Source organism: Callorhinus ursinus, unplaced genomic scaffold (assembly GCF_003265705.2).
Source record: "Callorhinus ursinus isolate GAN/ISIS: 27379988/994484 unplaced genomic scaffold, GSC_fseal_2.0 scaffold4, whole genome shotgun sequence".
NCBI classification, from domain to species: Eukaryota; Metazoa; Chordata; class Mammalia; order Carnivora; family Otariidae; genus Callorhinus; species Callorhinus ursinus.
The window spans coordinates 150978623-150998874 of NW_027397066.1; the positions used below are offsets into that span (position 1 = coordinate 150978623).

General features: G+C 50.6%; 1 protein-coding gene across 1 annotated transcript in view; it reads left to right on the forward strand.

Moving 5' to 3' along the window:
- The window catches only part of XKR6 (XK related 6), a 314180-nt gene that overhangs the window by 276131 nt on the left and 17797 nt on the right, over positions 1-20252 (forward strand). Inside the window, exon 2 of the mRNA XM_025873756.2 lies at positions 6596-6792. Coding sequence (XP_025729541.1) covers positions 6596-6792 — 197 coding nt within the window. The remainder of the gene's footprint in view (positions 1-6595; positions 6793-20252) is intronic.

Below are 20252 nucleotides of genomic sequence, written 5' to 3' on the forward strand. Positions count from 1 at the left end.
TTCTTTCTTTTTGCAATCTATATATACTTTATTTCTTTTTCTTGACTTATTGTACTGACTGGGACTTCTAGTAGTAAGTACTTCTAGTGGTTAAGAGTAGACATCACTACCTGTTTCTGATCTTAAGAGGAAAGAATTCAACTTTTTATCTTTGAGTATGATATTAACTGTGGGTTTGGTGGGTGTCCTTCATCTGTCAGGTTAAGGAAGTTCTCTTTTATTCCTAGTTTGTTGAGAATTTCTTCTTTTTTTAAAAATCATGATTCAATGGGGGCGCCTGGATGGCTCAGTCGTTAAGTGTCTGCCTTTGGCTCCAGTCATGATCCCAGGGTCCTGGGATCCGCCCCCCCCGCCACCCCGCATCGGGCTCCCTGCTCAGCAGGGAGTCTGCTTCTTCCTCTCCCACTCCCCCTGCTTGCACTCCCTCTCTCGCTGTCTCTCTCTCTCTCTGTCAAATAAATAAATAAAATCTTTAAAAAAATAAATCATGAATCAGTGTTGAATTCTGTCATATGCTTTCTTTCTGCATCAATTAATGTAATGTGTGTTTTGTTTTATTAATATCATTGATTGCATGGATTGATTTTTGCATGTAGAATCAACCTTATATTCATTCCCAAGATCAACCCAACTGGCTATGGCATATCATTCTATCTATATGTTGTTACTGGATTTGATTGGCTAATATTTTGTTGAAGACTTTTGCGTCTGCGTTTATGAGGGATATTATCTCTGGTTTTATTTTCTTATACAGTGTTCGTATGGCTTTGATATCATAGGAATGCTGACCTCATAAAGTGAATGGGAAGAAAAGTGTAGAATTGGTGCTTTTTCTACTTTAAATGTTTGGTGGACTCTATTTTTCTGAAAGAGGATTCTCTAAGTTTCAGACCCCACAAAACCATTTGGGGCTTTGAGGGCAGGTTGTTCTGTATAATCAGAGGTTTCAAAATACTGTTTCCGAGAGTGTCACAGGAAGCAGCAGGTGACTGTAGGCCCAGATAGCAAATCTGTTCAGCCTCCTGCCTCTTTTAGAAATCACTTATTTCCCATCTTGGCCAGTTTTAGGCAGAACTACAGCTAACTCCCAGTGGGGCAACATAGTTTGGGTAAGACCTTCTTTGATTTGCCTGAACTATGACTGGCTGTGCGACTTTAGGGGAATCACTCTACCTCTCTGAGCCTCAGATGAGCCAATGGGAAAAAGAAGATAACAAAGTATCTTCCTTCAAGGGGCTGGTATAAGGGTGAGAATGTGCTCAGAGAACTGGAAAGTTCTTCTGGAGGCAGATATAAGGAGCTATAGACAATTCCCTGGTTTACAAAGAGGAAGAGACAGACCTGAGGAGGAGAGAATAAGCAGAGTGGGCTGAAGGAAAGATGGGAAGAGAGCACCTTGGGAGGCAGCGACAGCTGCCCTCTGAGCCTTCTGGTCTCCCGGATAGTCTCACAGGCATTTGAGCCCCTGTGACCCCTGGAGGGGGCATGATTGCCTGCATTCGTTTGTTCAGCATCTCCTGGAGTCCCCGTCCGGGCCAGGCATTTCAAAGATATGGAAGCTGAGGCTCAGAGAGGTTAGGAGATGTCCCCAAGATAACACAGCCCCCCGAAGAACTGGACCAGAGCCCTGCGGTCTGCTTTTCCACTGTAGCAAGGGGAACAAGTTGGACCAAGTTCAGAAGAAAAGAGGCAAATGGTCCATCCCTGGTCGGCACATGGGTAGGAGTTAATAGCACTGACCCTGAAGCCAGACTGCTGGGCCTGAAGCCCTGCTCACCCACTTACCTAGCTGGGTAAACTGAGGACCATCCGTTAAGCACAGTGCTACAGTTTGCCATCTGAAAAATGAGGGTAATATCGCACCTACCTCAGAGGCTCTTATGAGGATTAAATGGATTCATAAGTAGGAAATGCTCAGAACAGTGCCTGGCACATGAATGCCATACAAACATCAGTTATTATTATTTATAAAGATGCTAGGCCAGACTTCAGACTCAGTGAAGCCACTCATTTAAGTTCTAAAAGGATTAAGTTGTAAAAACGCTGGAAGCTTGAGGTCCTCCAGTCTGCCCTCTGTGATCGTGAATCACGCAGGCCCAGGCTCGGGAGTGACTGGCCCAAGGCCATGTGGTCCTGCAGACCAGGTCCAGCCTTCCTGAGCCATTGCTCTATGATGACACGCTGCCTCCCTGCTTTTAGACCCATGAATTTCACGATCCGGTGTTCTTAGGAGAGAGATGGCGTGACACGGACCATAAGATGTGGAAGCAAATCCAGGAAGAGAATTGGACGTCTTATGTCCTGAACTAATGTCCAGGAGATGGTGAGCTCGCGGAACCTGCCAGGGAAGGGGGGATGATGAGGGTTTTGGAAGAGCAGCAGCCTACCTGGTGGGGACTCAGCACATCCGGCCCTGCCCTGGGCCTCGCCTGCCACCTGCACGCCCGTGCTGCTGAGGGAAGGAAGGGTGCAGGCCTTAGGAGGCTGCCTGCTGGGGATGAGATCACCTCGCGGAGCAGCTTTCCTGCTTCGCTTAGGCTCTGGCGCCACCTTGTGGCCACACTTTGCATAGGGGCTTAGCAGAGGCAGCTGGCTGGGCAACCTCAGAGGTCACCTAGACCCACTCTGGATTTTACACGCACCCTCAGTTGCCTCCTGGGGACCCAAGGACTCAAGGATAGAGGAGGGGGGTGCCGGAGCCAGAGGGTGTGGAATTAGGTAGAAGGCACTCGATTGGGAAATCCTGAACTGGATTCTGCGATGTCACTTCCACTACAGGGTGGGAGGCCGTGTGAGCTGGGGTCTCAGGAGGCATGATTTCCAAATTTGGTTTTGGACTTGATCCTGGTGCACTCTGGGCTGCCGGCATCTGTTTGCTCATCAGCAGGGCGGGAGAGGCTCTGACTTGGCCCACTCCCACCCTCGTTTCTTCCCACACCTTGCGATGCGCTCACAGAAGAAATTCAACGTTGGTTTCTCCGGCAGACATTATAGTCGAGTCACTGTGTTCTGGGCTCATTGCCTTCCATTTCCATGGCCATGCTGGGTGCAGGGGCCTGCGGCTTGGGGAAAATGGGGGTGGAGGGGGTAGATCAAGTGTTCCTTTTGCCCTGGCAGGGCAGACCTAGGTGAATCTGAGTGCTGATGTTACCTTGGCCTGAAACCTGGACGAGTAGGCTTGGCTCTGCCTCCTAATCATTCCTCTACCTTGGGCCACCTTGTGAGGCTGGGAGAAGCAGAGTCTGTGGTCTGAGTGTACCCCTGAGACGTATAAATTTGTGATCTGGTCCCTATGGGAGTCTGTGGCACATGGCATTGTGCATTGCAGCTGCCTCACGTGGGTAGGGCTCAGTTTGGGGTCATGGAACCCACAGCTGTCCTGTGAGACCCAAGGCACCAAGGCTCCCCTGGGCACGTGACTGTTCTGGGTGCGTGTGGAGCTTCTGGACTCACAGCTCCGACCTTAGCCAGCGCACCTTTGTCCTCCACTGCTCTGCCTTCCCAGGCCACCCTCAGATCTGGCCAATTCGGCCCTTCCTTCCACCCTGGATGCTCCCCAACCCCTCCCAGACTACCTGTGACCCTATCTCCTTACAGCAAGCCCTCCCTTGCCCAAATTCATCTTTGCTATGACTTCTTCCAGTTGGTCCTCTCCCTCAGACCCCAAATTGTGACATTGCTTTCCATTCCTTTCTCTCTTTCTCTTTCCGTTCCCTCCCACATCTCTCTCTCTCTTTCTTTCTGTGTGTCTTCTCTGTGTGTATGTGTTTCTCCCTGCCTCTCTCTGTATCTCTCTGTGTCTCTCTGTCTCACTCTCTCTCTGTCTCTGTATCTCTCTGCCTCACTCTCTGTCTCTCTTTCTCTCAGTGACCCTGTAGCTTTCCAACAACATCCCTGCCTTTTTCCCAGCTTCCCCCTGGTCCCTTAATTTGGGGAAGATGACTCGTGGGACACACCACAGCCAGTAAGCGACAGAACCTGGAACAGAACCAGAATTCAGTGCTCTGTTTCACTCCAGAGCCTCAGTTTCCCCGTGAATTAAATGACAATGATCAGACATGCCCCACGAGGCCTGGCAGGACTCTAGCAGAGGCCTGGCCTGGGGCACCTGCGGCCCCCACACCAGGCCCCACGCAGGCCACCCTGCCTTCCGCCCTTGCCCCCAGCCTTGCCCACTTTACTTTCGGCAGGACTGCCGCTCCGCTCACTGCAGGGAGGGCATCAGGAGGGAAATACAGTGTCCATGCCAGCTTCCCTGGGTGGGTCTCTTCAGAGATACTGTCGCGCAAAGGCTCTTAGGGATCCGTATTACTCATCTGGTGTGGGATGGGGGCTCCTCATTGCCAGGGTGTTTGTTGTAGGTCACACCAGTGGTTCAGTAGGGCTGCTCTGTGTCCCGGTGCACGGGCCAGGGGACCCTGGAGCGCTTGTTCATTGTTGGGTCCACTACATGATTAGCGCTCTGGAGGGAGGCCCGACATCTTGGAATTGGAGAGGAACATCTCTTTAGAGTTTTAAGCTCTTTTATAAATGCATGCTTTTGCATCTTTGCTTCTAGAGCATGAGCTTCTGTAACATTGATATAAGGTCTTAGGCGACTCCCCGCTCCTCCCATTGCTCGGGGCTGGGGGGATTTAGAGCCCCTCTCGGTGACTGCCTTGATGATGCTCTTCGTGAATTTGCTGTAAACATGGGTGTGGACTACCTTCACAGTGTCAGGACAGTGCTGTCCCACCAGGACCCCTCAGCCTTGGAAAATAGGAGTCTTCCTTCTACCTCCATTGACGTTAGGGAGATGGTGTGAACAGTAGATAAACTCCTGTGCTCCTCAAGAGACAGAGGAGACACAAGAAAGGGTGGGGGAGAGGGTGGGAGGTGGGGTTGGAGGGGCAGGCAGGGTCCCGTGAACCATGGGAGGGGTTTGGATCTTATTCTTAGCATTATGGGAAGCCGTGGGAGGATTGAAAGAAGCGGGGATGGGGGTGGGGGGAGGGATGACATGATTGCATTTATGATTTTCAAAGAGCACCTTGACAGCTGTGTTCTGGGACAAGAGTGGACCCTGGGAGGCCGATTAGGAGGCTTCTGCTTTGATTCAGGCAAGAGGGGTGATGGCGGGGACCAGGCTGGGGGTGGGGATGGGGACAGAGAGGAGGGACCGCCTAGCAGCCCCAAGTAGGCAGCTGACTTTGCCTGAGGACAGCAGGGACCACATAGTATATCAACCCTGCTCTCTCAACCTTGATGATTCAGGCCCAGTGTTTTAGAGGGCACAGTGATATACATTCCCAGGGGACAGTCAAGGTCACACAAGACGTACAGATTGCTTGTATTTACATTGTTTTTATGGACCTAGGGGAATAAAACACTTTACTTTAAAAATGTAAAACAAAAACAAAACAAAACAAAACAAAACCCCTCACACATGTGGTTCTGTTTTGTTGGCTGTGGCCCTTGTGTGTGGTTCATGTTCCTGATCCTAACTGGATCCTGAACCTCGCTTTCGTCTAGGTCCTGCTGGCCTTTCTGGCCCGGGCTCAGCCTCAGAGGCCACTGGCTGACTTAGATGGTACCTTTCATCCTCCCCTTGACTGTGGCTTAGAGACAGCTTCCAAAAGTTCAGCTGTGAGTGAGCCATCCATGAGGGACCCTGGATGCATGTCCACCATGCGTATTATCTCCCTGATCTCCCCCCAGCCCCGTGATGCTGACCCTTTTCTCCATGTTAAAGAAGGGTAACAAGGACCCAGAGTTGGGGTAATTCATCCAAGATCCTACAATTAGCAAATGACAGAACCAGCCAGCATTTGAATCCAGAGCCCGTGCCCTCCACCTATACCCGCTTTCTTTGCTGCTTGTCCCTCCCTGACGGAGCAGGGTCAGTACATCAGAGTGACTGTGTCCTATGCCACCCTTGGACAGAGGCTCCATTGCAGGTTCTGTGTCTCCCTTGTGGAGAGCTTGAGCTTTGGTGTCCAACAGCCGGGGGCCAGTTCCTCGTCATTCCACCGTCCAGCTGTGGAGCCTGTGCCGGGCCCCCTGGCTGTCCTACGTGGGAGTTACACCTGTCTGTCACCCGGGACCCTGGCACCACGTGGCCAGCCAGCCAGTGGCACTTAGTAGGAGCTTCACAAATGCTACTTTTCTCTCCTCCTCCCCCAGAGAGGGGGCAGGGCTGTGTGGTAGACGTGAAATCCTGCTGGAATGTTCCCCCTGGGGTCCCGAATGTGAGAAAGATCACATGGCCTCAGAGCTCACCTGTGATGCTTCACTGGCAGGCTCTGGGAGATCATCTGGTCCCACTCTCTCATTTCTCATTTTTTTAGATGAGTAAACTGAGGCCAGGAAGGGGATGACTTGCCTAGCACCCCCTCGCTGGCCTGCCCATCCCATCCACCCCCAACTCCTCCACCCCAAAGCCTTAGCACCCTCTCTGGGGGCTGGGGAAAAAAACCCTGGTCCAAGCATCTGGAAAACCTCAGAGCGAAGGAGGGGACATGGGCACAGGCAGTCTTGGTTTGGGGGAATGGCGTGACCCTTCCACATTCCCTGCTCCTACCCACGCTCTCTGTGTTCTGTCTTGTTCTCTCGGCAGGTATATCCGTACCATGTACCTGGGGATTCAGAGCCAGCGGCGGAAGGAACACCAGCGACGCTTCTACTGGGCTATGATGTACGAATATGCAGACGTCAACATGTTGCGCCTCCTTGAGACCTTCCTGGAGAGCGCCCCCCAACTGGTGCTACAGCTCTGCATAATGATCCAGAAGAACAGCGCTGAGACGCTGCCCTGTGAGTGTCCCCCCCACCCACAGGAGGCTGGGAAAATGACCTTCTCTTGTGGGCTGGGACAGGGCCCCGCCCTCCAGCTGGGGACCACCTGGTGACTGCCTCCTGCACACCCAGTACCTGCACACCCCATGGGCATTGCCTGTCCCAACCCCGAGTCCTCACCATGCCCAGGCCCCCATGTGATGCCGACCCAGCCCACACCAAGAGCATGTGAGTGGTAGAGACATTCCGCATTCACCCGTGTGCAAGCCCACTGCACCTGCTCGTGACCACTATGTTCCTATGAACAGAGCAGATCCAGGGCTCAAATGTCCCTGGGAGCAGAAGAACGGAGTGCCCTGGGTCTCCCAATCTGGGGGGAATAGCCCCTTTTCTTTGGTGCTGGCCTGAGCCGAGGTGTGTGCACATCCGTGGGAGGGGGGAGACTGTCTAGGAATGGCATGTGACAGAAGACTAGACCACATTAGGCAATGCCAGCAGTTTTAGACATTTTTAAGCTGTGGTGCCCTTGCTTCAGACCCAAGTTTATGTAGCAAGCCCATTTTAAAACATGTTCAAACAGCTTTGTTCCCATTAGATGGGGGCGGAGGTCCCATCTACTGGCCCCACCCATGGGCCCCACCCCCCTCTTACTCGCTGGGACCCCAGATGGTCTTCGAGGATCCCCAGAAGCCCCCAGAGCCCAGTCAGACAGCACTGACCTCTACAGCTGCAGGAGTCTCTAGGTGCCACCTAGTTGCCTGAGGAGCCCTTTTGAGGTTAGACTTTGTGGGTCAAGGCAGAGCGTCACACCAGATCGCCGATGGTCAAACAGACTACAAGTGCCATGGTTGTGTCTCAGAGCCTATTTCAGGGGGGACTGGAGCCCAGCAGGGGGGAAGGTCTAAGATGAGAAGGGGCTGAAGATGGCATCATGGGGGGACACTGGGAATGTTTAGTCTGAGGAGGACTTGGGATGCATGAATGGTCCCATGGGAGGGGGACCATGGGAGGATGGTCATCCCAAAGAGATGGAGGGAGCTACAGGGAGAATGTTATCGATTCAACATGTGGCAGACATCTAAAATAGCAGGGGCCATCCGGTGATGGAATGTCTCAGCAGGTAGTGAGTTTCCTGTCACTAGGAATATTCAAGCAGAGATGCTGCTGAGGAGACTCAGCCCAGAGGTTCCTGACTCCAGAGGGCATGAGCTTGTATCATCTGGGGGAGCAAGACACCTGCTTTCCATGCCCCACCTCTCTCTGGCCAGTGGGGCCTCCCGGCCCTGTGGGTTCTCACCTCTGGACCCCACAGCTCCTCTACGTGCTCCAGTGGACCGTCAGTGCCACCATGTTTATGAACATCTGCAGAGCGCTCTCCAATGGGCATCCCCCACCCTGCCTTACCCCACATGTCTGCCAAGGGCAGCCAACGTCTGGCCTTCATGGAACAGCTTTGACTCCTTAATTTTTCCAGACTGGCTGGCCAGCTAAAGCCTCCTGCCCACCCCCAATCCAGGACAGCCCCAGCTGGAAGTGCCCCCAAGGGAAAGGGGCCTCGGGGCAGCTCCCTCTGTCCCACAGAACACTGGCTGCAGTCCTGCCAACCCCTCACAGAAGTGAGGAGTGGGGGGGATGTGGGGAACTTTGAGGAGCAGTGCCCACTCTTAGGAGGAGGTCTCGCCCAGCCCCTGGGCATCAACAGTTGTAGGGGGGCCCAGCCTGAGTCTGCAGCACCAGGGACCTGTCCCGGAGAAGGTCTGGAAGGAAGCTAAATAGACCACTAGCTCCAATGTGGCATCCGGACACTAAGCAAGAAGCCACACTGAGGACAGCAGGGCTGACAGTCCTGTGGGGCTTCCTCCCTGGGGAAGGTCCCCCGGCTCGTCCTCGCACACACCCCTCTTTTAGAGCCAGCGGTTCACTCAGAGGTTGGGTAAGCATTTCCCCACATTTGTTTGGCAGATGAAATAGGTGTTTCTCAAAATAGGCTTCCATTGTTAAATGCTTTTGGGAACTGCTGGGCTAAACAAAAGTCAGTGGCAATCTTTGCTGTTGGACTGTGATTTCCCAAGACAACAATGGGGTCTGCAGCAGGAGCTGGATTGATGGGAAGGAAGGAAACTCGCCGTCACTGAGCACAGACTGCAGGCGGTGTGGCATTGCCCTCTTACTTAACTTCTAGATTGTCTGCTCATCCCTGGACCATTTTGTTTAGAAATAGATGCCTTCCTTCTCTTTTCCCATAAAAGGCTGTATGAGATGTAGACACATTAAAGAAAATCAGTTGAAATATTAGAAATTGGAGGAGGGGAGAGAAAGTCTGAGAACCTGGAAGGGACATGGTGACATGCAGTCTTCCAGCCATGGGAATGCTTGACGCATGGCAGCGTAGAAAGATGGAGGTGACGCCCATCCTGCTATTGAACAGCAGTTAATGAACCGTTCTGTCCTCAGTTTTCCTTTCTCTGAAATGGGGATAATATTAGTACCTACCCCAGAGGGTTGTTATGAGCATTTGGTGACATGACCAATGACCAATGTCACGGGCCACATCTGGCCGTTTTGTTGTTGGTGGTGGAGTTTTTATTGTAGATACACTTTCTGAATTGGACGACAAGCTGTGCTGGTGGGATCCATGGCTAAATGGCGTGGGTTTGGTGGGCTTTGATGACACCTGTCCATTTATACTGTTAATACTAGTAGATGGCTAGGAGGTCACTGCCACTATCACTTTAATAGGCGAGTTTTCCGTTGATCTTGCCCCATGCCAATCTCTCCCAACCTTTCCCATCCCCACCTTGTGTTCCCCATGTATCACTGGGCTAACGGTGCAGTGTTCAGCCTGCAAGATGGATTGTATCCAATTTCCCCATAAGACCAGACACCAGTGAAAAATATGTCTGATGTTCAGAGAGGAGAGCAAGGGCTGAGGATATGATAATAATCAACAACCATACAAATATTATGCCAGCGTCATTTAAGCATCTCAGCAGGGTCTTCCTTGTCTGATGTCTTGAAGGTTTAAACAAAGATAAAAATAAAGATATGAAGGGAGCCAATTATGCTGCCATGCCAGTTAGGCTGGTGGTGAGTCTGGTAATGTCGGCTGAAAGCTTGGCCATCTTATAGGCAGTGAGGGGGTTTGGAGAGCAGTCGGCACGGCAGAAAAGCGAGACTGAGTGTCACTTCCATCTCCACTGCTTACTGACTTTATGGTGCGAGGCAAGTTCATTTCCTAACTGGGCTTCTGGATCTGTAAAGTGTGAATAGTAAGTACTTTGGGGGTTGTTGTGAAGGTCTAATGAGCTGCACATACACTCCTACAGCAGCTTGCTCGGCATGTGCTAGGTACTTGATACCATCTGCCATTCAACAAAGATGCATTCATTTGGGCTCCATACTATGTGCAGAAGGGCAACAGGGGACACAACAGACGTGGTCCCTGCCCTCACGTGTCTCCCGTCTTTTTGAGCAGACAGAACAAAATCAGTGAGACCGATGACACATGTTAAGTGTTTTGAAGCAAACAAACCTGGTGCTGAGATCACAGATAAGGTGCTGAGGGGAGGAGAGAGAGCCTCCCATAGGCAGGAGTGTCAGAGAAAGCCTCTCCAGAGAGCTGACATTTAGGCTGAGTATAAACGAAGAAAAAGAGCCAACTGTGGGAAGAGCAGGAAGAGCCTTCTAGGCAGTGGGAACAGCATATGCCAAGGTCCTGAGGTAGGAAAAGCCTGGCTTGTTCCAGAAAGTGAAAGGACCCAAGGTCCTGCTGAGGTTGGGTGTGGGGGTGGGGGAGGAAAGTGATGTCAGTGGGGAGGATGGGGAGGAAGTCAGGGGTCTGATCAGGCAGGGTCTGTGGGGCCCTGCAAAGAGCTTGAGTTGATGCCAAGTGCAGTGGGAAGAGTTACATAGATAAGCTCTAGGATCAGACCTGATGTTCAGACAGGAGAGCAAGGGCTGAGCTAAGAGAACCAGGGATGAAATTATGGGGTAGAGGTGTTTGGGAAATGATGCCAAGTGCACAAATTTGGGGGCCATTCTGGAGAGTGAACCAGTAAGACTTGGTAGAGTTGGTATTGGCAGTGACAGAAGGGAGAGGTGGTGGTTTCTAACTGGGTGTGTTGAGTTGGAGGAGACTCTGTGGGGGAACAGATTTGGGGGACTGGATCAAGAATCAGCAGTTCTATCACTTTTCCTTACTTCTGGGTTTTTCTGTTGCTTCCACATGAACATTGGCAGGGGGCGGGGGATGGACCACTTACACCCACGTAGACCTTGAATCTGCCTTTTTTAGTTAAGCCCACGCGGAGGAGTTATCCTATACGTAGGGCTCTGATGACCACTCTCCCCCAGCATCCTGCATTTATCAGGCACCTGCTGTGGGCCAGGCACTGTGTTGGGAACATACTTGTGAAGACATCTGCCCTTCAGGAGTTTATGTCTGGTGCAGCACATTTTAAATTCTGTGATAGTTGTATGTACAGAGGAGGGATATATAACTGCTTCTAGGGGCATGACAGAGGAGGTAGCATTTGATCTGGGTTTTGATGGAGGAATAGGAGCTTGCCTGAAAGAGAAGTTTGGGTGGCTCTTGTGGACAGGGGACCTATAAGAGCCAAGAGATAGAGACCTGGGAGAGTGAAGAACAGACAGGGAGTGAGTGGTCGTGGGCGCCGAGAGCAGAAGGTGTATTGCGGTGAGTGTGGGGGGCAGCGGTGGTGATGAGGATGATGCTCCCAGTGCTAGTTAAGACTTTTGGGGAAGCTCAACTGTGTGCCAGAGATTAGTTTAAGAGCTTTACCTGGATTAACCCATTAAGGTCCCATGGCAGCCCTATGAGTAGATACTTTTTATTGTTCCCATTTTATAGATGATGAAACTGAGGACCAGAGACTTTAGGCTTGTAAGCGATACAGCTGGATCCTTGCCTACGTAGTTGGGCTCCAGTGCCTGTATCATTAGCCTGGATGGCTGTGTCTGAGTCTTGAAGAGACAGACTTAGGTGGGCTCTGCAGGAAGAGGTTACTGATGCAGGGAGGGAGCAGAGGTTGATATGCACTGTGGACCCATCAACTCCAGCGTGTGTGTGTGTGTGTGTGTGTGTGTGTGTGTGTGTGTGTGTGTGTATGTTTATGTATCTTAGATGCAATTATGCTGACAAGGTCAGAAGATGATGCTTCTGCTTCTTGCCCCTGAAATCTCTGCCCAGGGTTTGGCTTTTTGAAAATGTCCTTAGTCTTCCAGAGCATCTTGTGCATGCCACCTCTGCTAAGCATGTAGGGAGAAGCCTTGCTGTCTTACTGTGGAGCTAAGCTTGGCTGACCAAGGGGTGAGGGAATGGGCCGGCGGCCCGGGACCCTCCCAGCTCCCCTAAACGCCTATTAGTGATAAAGACACACAGCCTTTAACTGGCCTGTCCTTGGGTCAGTTTCTATTCTAACCCTGGAGACCAAGAGAGCTTGGCCAGACACAAGTGGGTGGCTTACCCAGTTAGTGAGAGATTTGGTATTAAAACCCGGTGCTCCCCATTTCCGTATGGTGCAAGTTCCTTCTGTCTTCGAAGGTCCCTCTAGGAATCCCTCAGAGAGAACCCCAGGCATCCCCAGATACCCTCTGAGCCAGGTGTGTCCCCCTCAACCCTCTAATTCATATAGGGGGCAAGACTGGAAGCCCCCGGATGGGACCAGAAGCTCCAAACAACCACAAGAGCTTGGGGCTGGAACTTAAAGGTAGAGCCATCTCTGAGCACAGAACCAGCCCTGCTCAGGGAGCACCCACAGTGGATGTGCTTCTCCCGAGGGCAAGCGCTTCTCTTAGAGAGTATCAAAAGCATATCTGACTTGTTCTCACAGGTGACACTCCACCATGCAAAACTTTACAGGTGCCCCAGAACCCCTGGGAGTGGCAGTCAGGCAGATGTTGGCTAAGAGTCCGCACAAAGATACCTCTGGTGTCAAAACACTTGAATCTCGCGACTTCAGTGTCCAAAGGGATTTAGGGCAATGGGATCTTTTGAACTGAAGAGGTTGACTAGGCCATCTAACCCACTCTCCTTGTTTAACATATGGGAAGCGGAGGCACAGAGAGGTAAGTAGGTTGCCCAAGGTCACACACCAAGGAAGGCTCTCAGAAGAGGCTCCTCTTCCTGCCGCGCTGGGCCTGCAGTTGAGATGGTAGCATGGCATCTACAGGATGGAGTTCAAATACCAAGCCTCACCCAGGTAGTTCTTCCTACCCCCGACCTAGCCATCAATAACCACCATTTCCAGCACCAAAACACCAGTATCTTTACTAAGATGAGGAAGCATGAGACAATATCAAACCCTGCCTTCAGACACTGATGTTCTTTTAAACAAATGCCGAGTTCTAAGATCTAATTAGGGCCTTTGCTTTCTGTCTCTTTGGTGTCAACCTCCCTAATAGTCTTCTCTTTTAACTCCACTTGCTGGCTTTTCTTACATCAAAGACCCTCCAGCGACTTGTACTTTAGCTTCACATTTTACTTCTCTTTCTAGCCAGAGCCCTGACAGCATCCAAGCGAGTCACAAAGGCACGTGTTCATTCACATATCTGCTCCTTTTGAGCTAAACTGTCCATGCCTTTGTCTTCAGCTGCCAGCCCCCAAAGCCCTCCTCCCTTCCCTAGTGAGGACGAAATGCATCCTGGAGGAAACTTCTCTGGCATCAGTCTCCCTGGTCAGCTTGCCTTTCCGTGTGAGGGGTCAAGCTCTCAGGAGAAGGGAAGGCCCAGGGGGCTGCTCCTTAGCTGTTAGATGCCTGAAAGAGCCCCCCCCATCCCCACCCCCCACCTCCTCTCACAATGGAAAACTTCCATGTCCCTCTTCTTAGGAGATTTCTTTTTTCTCATGTAAAAAAAAATGCATTCTGGTCTCTTTCCGGTCCTGCTCCTATGGACATTAGCTGTCACTCTCAATGTCTGGGACACAAAAGTTAATTCCTTGATCATTTTAGGATTCTGGTTAGAAGATGAAGCTGCCACACAGAAATGGTAATCTGGTCGTATGGCTCGAAGGTGATGGGTCTGTGCTCTGCACCAGAGCTATGAATTTCCCACTCAGTTTTCTCATTACCAAAAAGTAAAATTTGCCATTAAAACAACCGATGCAGGGGGCACCTGGATGATGCAGTTGATTGAGCATCCAACTCTTGGTTTTGGCTCAGGTCATGATCTCGTGGTCATGGGATCAAGCCCCATGTGAGTCTGCTTCAGATTCTTCCTCCCTCTCCCTCCGCCCCTCCCTGCTTGTGTTCGTGCTCTTTCTCTCGTTCTCAAATAAATAAATAAATAGATAAATAAATAAATAGATAGATAGATAGATAAAATAAACAAACACAATTGATCTATTGTGTCAAACCACATCAGAAAATGAATCACCTCGTCCAGAGTCACAGGAAGCCTCTGTGCCCCCCAACCCTTACAGTGGATGGAGCCCTTCTCCCTCACTCACTCCCGTGCTCAGCTGGAGTCGCCCATCTCGAGAGCTGCTCCATGGTTTCAGACCAAGTCGGTACGGAGGTCTTCCAGCCTTTGAGGTCAGTTTCCAGGCTGCTTATCACTTGTCTGTGGCTTAGCTGGGAGCAGGTAAAGAAAGGAAAAGATGTGCAATCCTCTGTTCCCTCCCTTCTCCTGGCTGTCCTGTATCTTCTTCACCCTTAACTGAAAGGAAGAGATGTGCACAGTCATGACAGCCTTCTCCAGCAGGAACACAAACTTGGCCTCTCCCGTTGCCCCCGTGGTGGTGGGAGTAGTGGGTGCTTTCCCCCTCTCTCCAGCTCTGTTTCGTGTGCTCCTTCTGAGGAGACTCCCTCCTTCTCTCCTATGCGACACCTACTTGGCAACTGCACACAGGGTTCCCTGACCAGCCAACTCCAAGGTATAGTCTTGCTTCAGCTACCAATGGCTCCTTGTTCGACAGCATTTTTTAAAACCGTATAGTTTTAGGGGCACCTGGGTGGCTCAGTCGTTGGGCGTCTGCCTTCGGCTCAGGTCATGATCCCAGGGTCCTGGGATGGAGCTCCCTGCTCAGCGGGAAGCCTGCTTCTCCCTCTCCCACTCCCTCTGCTTGTGTTCCCTCTCTTGCTGTGTCTCTCTCTGTCAAATAAATAAATAAAATCTTTAAAAAAAAAGTATACTTTTAAACAGAATTTGCAAGAGTTTTCAGCAGAGACCTGCACTCTTCCAGTGCACGTTCCAGCTTGAATCTGCATACAGTTCCGAGGCGGTGGCTGAGATGGCCCCTAACAACTGGCAAGAGAAAAGGAGAGGCAGAGTTCTTTTCTCTTTTTTCAATCGTAGTAGGAACACTACATGTGAAATCCAGCCTCTTAACAAACTCAAATCTTTAAGTGCAAAAGAAAATGTAGTATGTACATACAAAGGAGACTTCTTAAAGCACCAGGACAAATATGAGAAAGGCAAACTAAATCGATTTCGTTATAGTTATCACCAATGGAACAGCAATTGGCCACCTGGAAATGCTTGTGCATGAAATGCCCAAACACGGAGGTCCATCCAGGCAAGGCTTCCTCGCACAGGCTGTCCAGTACCTCCTTGCAGGGGAAGGCTCTGAGGGATGCAAATTCAGAAGCCTGAGCAGTAACTGTAATTGGGCCCCTTAGTCACTTATTCAGTAACTATTTATTAGGCACCTGCAATGTGCCAAGCATGGTTCTAGGAGCTAGGGGCAGATACAGCCATAAACAAAACACAAAATTCCTGCCCTCATGGAGCTTACATTTCTTGCAGGGAGAGGCAAACAAGGAACAAAACAAATATCTTGTTTTCTATATTAGCAAATGAGAGGCACCCAGGAGAGCGATGAATCTGGGAAGAGAGACTGGAGGGGAGCAGAACTGTGGGCAGTTTTCAGTAAGGTGGCTGGGAAGGTGACCTCTGAGCAAAGCTGTGAGGATGGGAGGGAGCCAGCCCCACAGATTTTGGAAGCAAGAGTGCCAGGAAGAGAGGACAGCCGAGGGCAAGGCCTTTGGTGCTGAGAGAGTGCCTCCCGTGTCTGAGGAGTGGCAGGGAGGCTGAGATGGGTCTCTCTCCGCTGCTTCGGGCTGCTTCGGGAGCTTAGCCTGGCCTAGGGGTCCGGCTCTCGCAGAGCTGCTGCTTTGTTTTGTTTTGTTTTGTTTTGTTTTTTTATTTAAATAGCTTTATTGAGATACAATTTACATACCATTCAATTCATCCCACCTGAAGTGTGCAAGTCACTGGCTTTAGTATATTCGCGGAGTTGTGACCATCACTGCAATGCATCTGAGAACATTTCCATTGCCCCACAAAGACACTTGACCCCTCTTAAAACTGCCCCCCCATGAGGTCTACCCCCAACTTCCCTGCAGAGGGCAAACGCTGGCCGAAGGAGCACTGGGTGGGGAGTCCGCTGTGCTAGAATGCCCTGCTGCTGCATTCCGGGCAGATCCTTGCAACCCCATCTTCTCTGGGCCTGGCTACTATGCATGAGGATAGGAGGGACTCCCGAAGACCCTTTCAGCCCTGATAGCCTGTGACTCTAAGAAGAAAAAAGGGGGAAAAAAATCTCCGTGAAACTGGGGCAATAGCAGTCTCTAATTAGCCTTGACATTCACATTAGAGGCGATCGCGGGAACTTGGAGCTCCAGGAAAGACCGCAGTGAAATGATCTTCAAAAGATCTTTTCTATTCCTTAAGATTCCCAAAGAAAGAAAGCCTGCGAGTTTCACAAACAATGCCTTCCTGTGTCTCACATGTCTCACCACTGGGGAGGGGGGCAGAATAGCAGAGACCCCGAGAAGGAAACCCTGGGGGGTGACCACCCTCGGCTGTTCCACATCCTGCATGGTTATGGGCAAATCACCCTCTCTGAGCCTCAACTTGTCCATCTGTAAAATTTACGCCCAGGGCCCCATTCGATTCTGGACCCAGCTGGAGGTGTGAGGCTGGTCAGGACATCAAGAGGAGTACTAGGGTGTGGCATTAACTCGAGGGCCAACCAGAGGTAAGGTCAGGTCCGCAGCTGACCAGAGGAGAGCTGAGATGAATTGTAGGCCTCCTTGTGCGTTCAGGCCCCCTGCGCCCCAGGCTGCCAGACCCTGGAGCTGAGGAGCCTGCCGGCTGGAAAATCTGCCCCCCTGTGACAAACGTGGGGGCCCCGCATTCCCTTTACCCTTCAGCCTTCACCAGTGACAGCCCAGAGCTTTGAGTCCTTTTCTGCGTGTCTGCATGCGGGTCTCCTGAGACCATCTCCTGGAAGAAAAGTTGCTGTGTCCTGTTTTGCATTGCAGAGAGCTCCCAGTGTGGAATTCCCACACCGGGCTTCACACATCTGCTCTACAGCCTCTCCAACCAGGCCTTCACCTCTTTGAGCCTCGGGGTTCACATTTGTAAAGCACAGCTAATAGCTCCTGCCTCAGAGGGCCTTTGTCAGGACTACGTGAACCTCATTTGGGAGGCCTTCCGACAATGGTGGCTGGTATTTCTACCACCAGCCACGGAAGGCGTACCCTGCTGCCATCTTCAGCGAGGCTCTGACTGGACACCATTTTCCCCGGAAGGCTTTTCTCGTCCAGGGCCACCGACCACTGAGAAGCTGAGCTCAGGGGCCAGGACCACTCCCGAGTCAGGCCCACACGGGCACACAGCAACCCCACCTGCTCGGCAGTTCTGCTTCACTGCTCCCCTGAGCGGTGATAACTCAGATACTCAACAGTATCTGAGAACCGCCTGCCCCCCTGGCCCTTCCCGAGCTTCTGTCACAGCTCGGTCCAGAAGCATGGCTAGTAGAGTCGAGCGGTAAGCAGAGGCCGTGGGGCCGGAACGCCCACAGTCCAGATCTAGTTAATCAAGGTCTGTCATCCTCAGGGCCTCGGTGGCCCCAGGTAAAGGAGCCCAAGACCATTTTAGCCAGCAGAATTTCTAGGGCTTTGACAACCATATCATATCCCACTCCAAGCGAAACAGGATCCACTCTACCTCCCAGCCTTTTAAGATTTCATCAGCTTGGGGCGCCTGGGTGGTGCAGTTGGTTAAGCGACTGACTCCTGGTTTTGGCTCAGGTCGTGATCTCAGGGTCGTGAGATCGAGCCCCACATTGGGCTCCAAGCTCAGACAGAGTCTGCTTGAGATTCTCTCTCCCTCTCCCTCTGCCCCTCCTGCTTGTGCTCTCTCTCTTCTCTCTCTAAAAGAAATAAAATAAATCTTAAAAAATATTTATCAGCTTCTAAATGAGTATAACTTTCCAAGTCCCTTCCTACACAAAGCCCGCAGGCCCTGCGCCATCACGTTTCTGAAGGGGCAGGAGATAGGAGGCTGCAGTGAACTTTGCTTTTGCCTCGAGAGTTCTAATCTCATCCTATACTATTCCAAACAGGCCAGGAACAGCACCCTTGACATCCCATGGCAAAACTCAAAGACTCGAAGTCTAGATTTTATCACCCCAAAACAGAGGAAAAGCAATGCTGGGAAGCTGAGCAGAGCAGTCTCTCAAAGCCATTCCCCTCTAGGTTGAAGCTTTCTGCTCCCTCTAACTTAGCTGCTAATTCATTTCAATATCGGTAATATTAAAACTTAAAACTAGCGCACGTGAGGCATTTTAGAATTTCTAGAAGAATTTGACATTTGTCCTAAAGCTCAGGATTGTTGACATGACCATCATGAATGCACATCTTTGGCACCATGGAATACTCAATGGATATTCAATATGTATATACACTATATATATTCATTCCCTCTATATAGATATATGGGTGTACACACACTATATAGAGATATATGAATATATTATATAGTATGCATATATATGTATCAAAGATGTGCCTATATGTTTTATACTCATAATTCATTAAATACTCCAAATCGGCATTTTACGCATGGTTCACAAACAATAAAATAAGGCCAGATCTGTTTGTACCAAGGCCCATGTCCTTTCCAGGGCATCTCATGACTTGGGTTAAAATGCACTCACTCTGGGAGCATCAGGGCATTGAGCCTGCTTGGCCATGTGCTCCTTGAGGAGGGGTAAGAAGGGGTTTACTGGAACTTTCCAGAAACAGCAGATGGCCTTCTTCACTGTGTGCTACAGGCCAACCAGGATCCAAGTGTCTGTGAGTCCTGCACCACACCAGCAGAGTGGCTGACATTTGTTCTAGAATCTCTGAAGTTTGTCTTCCTCCAGCTGGTTGTGAAGATAGTATTTCGATAGCGCTTAGAAAGAAGAGACAAGCGGACAGAGGCCTGGCCTTAGCTTTCCTCTGCTGGGTCCTTTAAATATCAGTGCTTGACCTTGAAGCTCCTCTTAGGGAGCACTGCTACCTTCCTGTTATCCACCCTATTCCCAGAGTGGCTGTGAGCCCTTGGTGTGTGCTGCTCAGGAGAGACTCATCCTACAGATGTCAGGCCCAAGAGATGCTGTTCTCACAGCCTCTCCTGACGTCACACTGTGTCTGCACCCCACGGGCCTCTTCCAGGATAGTCAGTCCTCGGCAAGAACTCTTTAGAAAGCTTCAATCTCCAGCTATTAGACACACCCAGGTTCCCAGTTTGTTTTTTGACTTACTGAGAATATTGAGGAAGTAGGAATACCCAAATCACAGGGTTTCTTAACCTCATCAGTACAGGATCTGGGGCTAAATAATTCTTTGCTGTGTGTTGGGAGGCTGTCCTGTGCATTCCAGAAGGTTTAGCGGCACCCCGGCCCCTACGCTCTAAATACCAGTAGCACTCACACCCGGTGTTGTGACATTACCAAATGTCCCTGGTGGGGGTGGGGACAAAATCACCCCTGTTGAAGACCTTTGCCCTGCTGTTAAATGGATGATGATGGGTGTTGTGGACTGAATCTGGCCCCCTCTGGATTGTTTGGTTTGCATGGAAAAGGCCCCCTGCTTCTTGCTCTTCCTAGGAGGGTCAGCAGGGGGCCAGAGGTCAAAGCAGGAGAATAAAAGGACATGCTTGATGCAGTAACCTCAGGCAAATCCTCTTACCTCCTTGAGCCTTGGTTTCCTCGTCTGTAAAATGGGGCACCAATAGACATTTCATAGGATTATTGTCAGGATTAAATGAAATAACACAAGCAAAGTATGTGGCATAGTGCCTGATACATAGGAAACACCCAATAAATGTTAGTTCCTTTCATTTCTCTCTTCTACCTTTGAGGATCTCTTCCTGAGGGACAAAGGCATACATGTTGGCTCCCAGGGAATTCCCCTGTCCCACATTTAGGGCTAGAGGTAGGCGGTTGTGAAGGCTGGTGGGGTCACCGGCCCCTTTCCCTATGAGCCCACTTGGGAATCGGTGGATAGCTATGGGCTCTTTTATGAGAAAAATACCCATGCAATATTGTACAGTTTCAGAAGGACCAGACTAAATCGCTGCCCTTGGAATATATGCACTTAAAAAGAAAGAGAAAGAAAGAAAGAAAGAAAGAAAGAAAGAAAGAAAGAAAGAAAGAAAGAAAGAAAGAAAGAAAGAAAGAAAGA